This window comes from Camelina sativa, chromosome 17 (genome assembly GCF_000633955.1).
Source record: "Camelina sativa cultivar DH55 chromosome 17, Cs, whole genome shotgun sequence".
Classification (NCBI taxonomy): domain Eukaryota; kingdom Viridiplantae; phylum Streptophyta; class Magnoliopsida; order Brassicales; family Brassicaceae; genus Camelina; species Camelina sativa.
The window spans coordinates 4,357,878-4,366,079 of NC_025701.1; the positions used below are offsets into that span (position 1 = coordinate 4,357,878).

Here is an 8,202-nt window from a genome sequence, read left to right on the forward strand (position 1 = left end):
CTGCACTATCCACATTTTGAATGCAAAAATAAATAAAAATTGTTAAATTGTATGTATGGTATTTTGCATAACCATCGTTAATTTTTGTTTAATAAAATTATTTGCGTCGAATGTTGTATTTTTACGTAAAAGAAATTTTCGTTTTTGCAAGTCATTTGATCTGATATGTTATAATCCTTCATATGATGGTATACATAGACCCAACCAAAAGAATCCATACATCATCAAAGAACAAAAGAATCTAGAATTTAACAACAACAAAAAACTATATATATATATATATACAAATTACTTTTCTAATATTGAAAACATCTAAGAAAATGTATGCATCTATAAAAATGTATATACATATGAAACTTTAGTATTCCTCTTAGCATTGCATCTATATAAGTTACATCGACACACTCAAATCATATGTGCATAACTCTCACATTTCTTTCCCTCTCTTTTCTCTAAAACGTCTAGCAAATGAGTTTGAAACGCTCTTCTTCTTCTTTCTTCTTCTTACTCTTTTCCTTCTTCTCCCTTTCTTCTCATGTCTCCTCACAAGCCTGCCAAAAAACATGTGGCCAAATACCCATCAAGTACCCGCTCGGAACCGGGGCAGGTTGCGGTGACCCACGTTTCACACGTTACATCACGTGCGACCCAGACCAACAGACTTTGACGCTCACCACTCACACAGGCTGTTACCCTATCACTTCCGTTGACTACGCCAAGCAAGAGATCTACGTCACCGACCCGTCCATGTCCACGTGTGCATGCACCCGACCAAGCCACGGTTTCGGGTTGGATTGGGACGCTCCGTTCTCTTTCCACGACGACACCGTTTTCACGCTCCTTGATTGTTCTGTAGACGAGTCCCCTGTTTTCACGCCGTTAAGTAACGGTAGTGGACGTGTCTCCCTCTGTGACCGTCAAAGCTCCTCCATTTGCACCTTCTTGTACTCCAATTGCAGGTAACCCAAAAAATTCAAATTAAACCGGACTACTATTATATCTAAACCCTAATAATAACCGGTTGATTAATATTTACGGTTTGGCAGGGCGATAAGCCTAATAAACCTCCAAGTATCAACGTGTTGCGTCTACGTGCCTTTAGACCTCGGACCATCGTTCGAAATGGATCTGAAGAAACTCCAATGCTCGTCCTACTCCGGCTTTTACAATCTTGGTCCTGGACAAGAATCTCACCCGGAGAACTGGAACTACGGAATCGCACTCAAGTACAAGTTCAACGTTTTCGATGAGTACCATGGCGTCTGCGGTGGCTGCGAGCGTAGTAACGGTGCTTGTGGCTTCAACACTCAGACAAGCTCGTTCGTTTGCAACTGTCCCGGTGGGATTAACACGACGTCGGATTGCTTCTTCCTTTATAACTCTGCTTCTATTCTTGTTCCTTGGCTCTCAAGTAAGCACCACCCTCACACTTTTTACTAATATATAGTCAAATTAATTAATATTGAGTACTACATTATTTCACAGATAATCTTATCTCAGCTATAACTTATTTCTTCGCAATTGAATTTTCAGACAAATTATTTCTACATTTTATTTTGTATTTAACAGTATATATATTGATTGGTCTTTGACTCTTATATAAAGTGTTTTTTTTTTTTTTTTCTGAAAACAGGAGAATTGGTAGTGTCATGGATTGTTGTTTGGATGGTGATGAGTCTACGTTAAAGGTTTTTGCGTTAGTCAATTCAATCAAGGAACCTCAAAGGATGGAGTGGTTGGAAGAGAAAGCTTAATTAATAGATCGAATCTTTGCTTCCTTTTTCAAGAACTTTGTATCATAGCATGAGATTCTCTATTGCTTCTCTCTTTGCAATATTATTCAAGTCACCATTTATCTTATTTGCCTTTTCTCCACTTTCCAGCTCATAAGGAATCACCTTACTATATTAATTTAATTCTAAACACTTGCAATATGAATCATAATGATGATGATGGTGAGACTACACTTGTACTTTCAATATTTTCTTTTAACTGAAAATCATAGTTACTTTCATATGGATTACAAGTACGATATCAGAGCTTTGCCGTTTTAGATTGTGTAAAATTTGATCAAACAAAGATCTTAACTTAGCTTGCTACGACATTTCACTCAATTTGTTAAATTTTGGACCAAAAAAAATCTATTATCTACTGTACACTATGTGACTTTCGCATATCGATATTTAGCTAGGTGATCAATACAGTAAACCGATTCGCTTTGGTTTTGGTTTCATTTAATCAAATGTTGTTTTTGTTCGATTTGGTAATCGGTATAGAAATACCAGAAACTTAATTATATCATCGAAATGTTTTTTTTTAATGTAATTGTAGATAGACAATTTAGACCTCACACACTAATTAACAACTATGTGTTAGCTCACGCTACGAGTGAGTTCTTACATCATCGTTATTCTATTTTGAAAAAATAATATAAATTAACATGTTATTATTATTTTTTTCATTGCACAACAAAATTTAAAGACTACATAGTATGAATTTAAATAAAGTAAAAAAATCAAATTTTCTTTGGATAATAATATATTTAGAGCAATTAAGTCATATTTTATCTTAAATGCCATATATTTTTGTAGTTGTAGTCATTTTTCAAAATCATTGTGATATTTTCATAAAATTGATTTTGTGGTGTTAGTTATGCATATTTTTTATTATTATTGTGATAGCTTAAAGAGATTTAAAATATTTCAATTAAGAAAAAATCAAAACAATAAAGAGTAGGTTTGCAGTGTCTCATACATATGTAACTAAGTGAGTCTAACAATAGATTATTAGACTAATACATCTTTCATAAAACTAAAAAAAAAAACAGCAACTACTTTATTATGTTATTATCTTAAAGTCTTTAATTGTGTCTGGACTTTGATTTATATGAAATTATAGTGTTTCATATAAAAATAATTAAATTATATATCATATATTACATGTATATCCTATTCAAATAAACTGAAACTTTTTTTAAGTTAAGATATCATTGGTTAAATCAAGGGGAAAATAATGATGTTGTAGAATTCATAAAATTATGTGAGATTTGAAATATGAGGCTATGAGGGTTATAATGAGACATGTGTCTTTCTTTTAATAAATAATACATAAATCTATGTACCAAAGTTGCAATTAAGTGCATATTAATACATTTTTAACATGTTCTATTATATTAAATTAAATTCATTGAGAACACTACTATGATATTATTGCGGGAGTTACAAATAAATTTTTATACTTTTCCAACTCCTAAAATTAAAACTCATTTAATTTAAAAGTGAGTGTTGGTGGGTCCATAATTTGATTCAAAAGTTTAATATGTTACACATTGATCGTTTAAAGGAATATAAATATTTAATTCTCAAATACACTTGATTTTTTTTGGTTAAAACCAACATATGTGAAATTAAATTTATCTATGGAAATTTTAAAAATAAATATGAATAGATTAGAAAGGCAAGAAATATAAAAGGACTATTTATTTTTATATAAATAAATAAAAATTGAAAACAATGTTAAATATATATAATATTTTCTAAATTAAAATATAGAATTAAACTCTTACAACACATATGAGATATAACAACATTTGAATATTGGTGGGAGAGGAGGAAAGGATGATTATTTATGAGATGATAATCCAAATTAGATATTGGAGATGAATCTTTAAAAATAAAAACAATGTAAAATATATATCATGTAGTCTATAATATTAAAATTTAGCATTAAAATTTTACAATGATTTTCATCTTTTTTTTTGTAACCCATACAACAAAAATATGAAATTGAAAACAAAACAAAACGAAAAAATGATTTGAGGTATTGTGTAAGAGAATGAGAGAAGTGGAAGAGAATGAGAAAATGTGAAAATGAGAAAGTAAAAGAATGTCAATATGAGAGAAGGAGAGAATGTTAATTTATATGATGAGAATGGATGGAAGTTACATTTAGAATTATGGGAGTTATAATTATAAGTTATTGTGTTTGAATAAAATTAAGTGGTGGAATATGATTAATGCATAATTGATTTTATTTTTCAGTTATAATTTTATTTTAATGTGTGAGTTAAAAAAATTTATTTCAATTAAACAATTAGAAAATAAAGAAAAAAAATTAAAAAAAAAAAATATTAAATGAAAATCAACCAATAAGAAAAGTTCAAAACCTTACTTTTATATATATATGATTACGATAAAATATATACACGTTCAAGATTTAACACAATGCAAGTTACAGTATATGAAGTCAAGTGACTCAAGTCAAATGGGCCTAAACTGAGAGTGTTGAGAAGTTATTACTTGTGTAACAGTATTCAAGAAGAACTAGTGTAGTGAAATTAGGGTATGCAACAACAGTGAGAAATGATTAGGGTTTGCAGCATTCAGATTAGGGCATCCGGTTCTCCACATCTCTAGAAGAGGGCCAAGTCCGAGAAAGCGTAGTCAATCAAGCTTCCAAGGAGATATTAACGTGCATGTACAATTAATTAATCCTCTGAAGTCTGAAATCTGAACCATAGCTTTGATTCATTAATTTACATCAAAATTTGGAATATTTAAAGTATCTATTGTATGTAGAAACTACTAGCAATATTTTATTTTGAAGTTTAGTAAAAAAAAAAAAGAAAATTGATTAAAATCATAACAACTGATTAGCATAAAATAAGGATCCATCCAATAAATATAAAGTTTGACCAAAGATTGTTTAAAGAAAAGGAGGCCCACAAAGCCCAGTAATGGCAAGGACGTGTTCCCCCCTACAGTCCTCCTGGACCCCAAATTTGCCGCCTTCTCCTTCGCACTTTCAACCTCCTCCTCCTCTGTTTTTTATTCATCATTCAATTTCTCTCTATCTTTTCTTTTTCTTTTCCTTTTTCTTTCTGCTGCCTTGTTTGTGGTGTGGATCTGGTGAGAGTTTTGAGAATGGAAGCAAGAGAAAGAGGATCAATGTCGTCTAGCATCGGCAATTCGGCTGAACTCGAAGGGAATCTAACACTAAGTGATCGTCTTAAGGTTTTCAAAGGCTCTACTTTCGATCCCGAAGCTTATGTCACCTCCAAATGTCAGCGCATGAACGAAAAGGTCTTTTCTCCTTTCTCTCATTCTCATAAGAGATTGTATTCCAGATTGTGTGATTTTGCTTGTATCATATATGTATATGTGTTTAGATTACCTTATCTTAGGTTAGCTGTTTGTAAAAATGTTAGAATTCATGAGATCATATTATTGGTGGTGTTACAGGAGACAAGGCATTTGTCTTCTTACCTCGTTGAACTAAAGAAAGCTTCTGCTGAAGAGATGCGTAAGAGCGTCTACGCTAACTACGCTGCTTTTATACGGTTTGTGTTATCTTCTTATTTATCATTAGATTTGGGGATTGGTTGTTAGTTTTAGGGTTCTTCATGTTCTTGATGACGTGTGCAGGACATCTAAGGAGATTTCAGCTCTTGAAGGACAGCTTCTTTCTATGAGAAACCTTCTCTCTGCTCAAGCAGCTCTTGTTCATGGCTTAGCGGATGGCGTTCACATTAGTTCCTTATGTGCTGATGACGCTGACGACTTGAGAGACGAAGACTTATATGACATGGAGAACAAACAGCTTTCTAAAATAGAGACTTGGGTTGTGGAGTTTTTTGATAGACTTGAAGTCCTCTTAGCTGAGAAGAGAGTTGATGAGTCAATGGCTGCGTTAGAAGAAGGGCGTCGTGTGGCGATAGAAGCACATGAGAAACGCACGCTCAGCGCCAACACTCTTCTTTCTCTGAACAATGCAATCAGAGAAAAGAGACAGGAGTTGGCTGACCAACTTGCTGAAGCTATCAGCCAACCTTCTAGAAGAGGAGGCGAGCTTAGATCAGCTGTCTTGGCTCTCAAGAAACTCGGTGATGGTTCTCGTGCCCACACGTTGCTTCTTAGATCTTACGAGCGGAGGCTACAAGCCAACATTCAAAGCCTAAGAGGTTCTAACACTTCCTACGGAGTAGCTTTTGCTTCTGCGCTCTCTCAGCTTGTTTTCTCAACGATTGCTCAAGCTGCAAGCGACTCTCATGCTGTTGTTGGAGAGGATCCGGCTTATTCATCAGAGCTTGTGACATGGGCGGTTAAACAAGCAGAGTCTTTTGCTCTTTTGCTTAAAAGACACACTTTAGCTTCATCTGCTGCTGCTGGAAGCTTAAGGGTAACCGCAGAGTGCATCCAACTCTGCGCCTCCCACTGCTCTTCATTAGAGTCTCGCGGATTAGCTCTTTCCCCTGTTTTGTTAAAACACTTCAGGCCGGGAGTGGAACAAGCACTGACCGGAAATCTCAAGAGAATTGAACAAAGCAGCGCCGCTTTAGCTGCTTCGGATGATTGGTCACTCTCTTATACACCAACAGGATCACGCGCCTCATCAACTACTCCCATTGCACCGCATCTCAAGCTCTCTATAAGCGCTCAAAGATTCAACTCCATGGTTCAGGTAATCATATTTGCTGCTTCAGTTTTAACTCTTTTTTTCTTGCTATACAAGTTTGCTGTTTCTGTTGGATTTAGGAATTTTTGGAAGATGCTGGACCGCTAGACGAAGCATTACAGTTAGATGGGATTGCACTAGACGGTGTTTTGCAAGTGTTTAACGCATACGTTGATCTCTTGATCAATGCATTGCCTGCCTCAGCTGAGAACGAAGAGAATCCAGTTCAAAGAATAGTTAAAATAGCTGAAACAGAGTCCCAACAAACAGCTTTGTTAGTCAATGCACTTCTTTTAGCAGACGAGCTAATCCCACGTTCAGCTTCAAAGATTTTGCCACAAGGTACAAGCCAATCTACTCCAAGAAGAGGTTCATCAGATAGTCGACAGAACCGACCAGAGCAAAGAGAATGGAAGAAGAAACTTCAAAAATCAGTGGATAGACTAAGAGATAGCTTCTGTAGACAACATGCACTTGAACTCATCTTCACTGAAGAAGGAGAAGTCCGTCTCAGCTCTGAGATTTATATCCTCATGGACGAAACCACTGAAGAGCCTGAATGGTTTCCTTCACCAATTTTTCAGGAACTGTTTGCGAAACTGACGAGAATAGCGGCGATAGTGAGCGATATGTTTGTTGGAAGAGAGAGATTCGCGACGATATTGCTGATGAGACTGACGGAGACAGTGATTCTTTGGATATCTGATGATCAGAGTTTCTGGGAAGAGATGGAGACAGGAGATAAACCATTAGGTCCACTAGGACTTCAACAGTTTTATCTAGACATGGAGTTTGTGATGATCTTTGCCTCACAAGGAAGGTACTTGTCGAGAAACCTTCACCAAGTGATCAAGAACATTATAGCTCGAGCCATCGAAGCAGTTTCAGCCACTGGACTCGACCCTTACAGGTATGTATATATTAATAACACGTTTACCACATAAACATGTATCATGTATGCATTACTAATGGTTTGATGATTGATGACGAAACAGCACGTTACCGGAGGAAGAGTGGTTTGCGGAAGTAACTCAGATAGCGATAAAGATGTTGATGGGAAAAGGCAACTTCGGTGGCCACGCAGAGCGGGACGTCACTAGCCCTTCTGTTTCCTCTGCTAAATCTTACACGAGTAATTAGTTAATCAACAAATTGTTAACTTCGTTGACGTAGAATTATTTTTTTTTCATTTTTTTAGAGGAATTATTCTTTCTTTAATTCGGAAAATTATCTTTTGTTTTCTAGTAGTCTCTAATTCAATTTTATATATTAACTAAAAAATCTACAATCTAAAAACTCTAGATTTTTTTAAAAAAAAACTAAACCCTAATAAATTAATGGTTTTTTATGTCCTTAACATGTAATTCGATTATGTCCTTAACAATGTAATTAACACTGGGACGATGCTCTACAACTAGGTTGCTCTGCTACTTGTTTATTCACAAATTGAAACTTTTATTTATTTATTTTTTATGTGTTACATATAAAGAAACTTATATTATGGCACATGTTCTATCAAATGTTCTATCATATTATATGATACATGTTATATATATAGATATAAATAATGAAAAAAAGAACTTGAGCAAAGTTAAGCAATCTTTTTCTGTAAAACTTTGAAATTCAAAGTTGAATCAATGTTATCCCAATAGAATCCGACTGTATCTCCTTCCTTGAGGTGCCTATCAATAAGGATAAGAAACCAACCAAGGTTCAAGAAATAGCCCCTGGAATCTTGATGAATACTAA

General features: G+C 34.6%; 2 protein-coding genes across 2 annotated transcripts; both read left to right on the plus strand.

The window, feature by feature from the left end:
• LOC104755248 (wall-associated receptor kinase-like 15) lies at nucleotides 356-1,911 on the plus strand. Its single transcript, XM_010477597.2, has 3 exons — nucleotides 356-959; nucleotides 1,047-1,411; nucleotides 1,634-1,911. Exons 1-3 carry the CDS (start codon nucleotides 469-471, stop codon nucleotides 1,684-1,686), a joined length of 909 nt encoding a protein of 302 aa, XP_010475899.1. The 5' UTR covers nucleotides 356-468; the 3' UTR covers nucleotides 1,687-1,911.
• On the plus strand, nucleotides 4,923-7,613 carry LOC104755249 (exocyst complex component EXO84A). Its single transcript, XM_010477598.1, has 5 exons — nucleotides 4,923-5,081; nucleotides 5,241-5,338; nucleotides 5,424-6,459; nucleotides 6,534-7,363; nucleotides 7,449-7,613. The coding sequence occupies exons 1-5, from the start codon at nucleotides 4,923-4,925 to the stop codon at nucleotides 7,591-7,593; spliced, it is 2,268 nt and encodes a 755-aa protein (XP_010475900.1). The 3' UTR covers nucleotides 7,594-7,613.

Bases quoted from the DNA above. Each gene is read 5' to 3' on its own strand.
- LOC104755248 (XM_010477597.2), top strand. From the start codon at position 469: ATGAGTTTGAAACGCTCTTCTTCTTCTTTCTTCTTCTTACTCTTTTCC. The intron at 960-1,046 runs GTAACCCAAAAA...ACGGTTTGGCAG, and splicing joins TTCTTGTACTCCAATTGCAG to GGCGATAAGCCTAATAAACC. The intron at 1,412-1,633 runs GTAAGCACCACC...TTCTGAAAACAG, and splicing joins TCTTGTTCCTTGGCTCTCAA to GAGAATTGGTAGTGTCATGG.
- LOC104755249 (XM_010477598.1), top strand. From the start codon at position 4,923: ATGGAAGCAAGAGAAAGAGGATCAATGTCGTCTAGCATCGGCAATTCG. The intron at 6,460-6,533 runs GTAATCATATTT...TGTTGGATTTAG, and splicing joins GATTCAACTCCATGGTTCAG to GAATTTTTGGAAGATGCTGG. The intron at 7,364-7,448 runs GTATGTATATAT...ATGACGAAACAG, and splicing joins ACTGGACTCGACCCTTACAG to CACGTTACCGGAGGAAGAGT.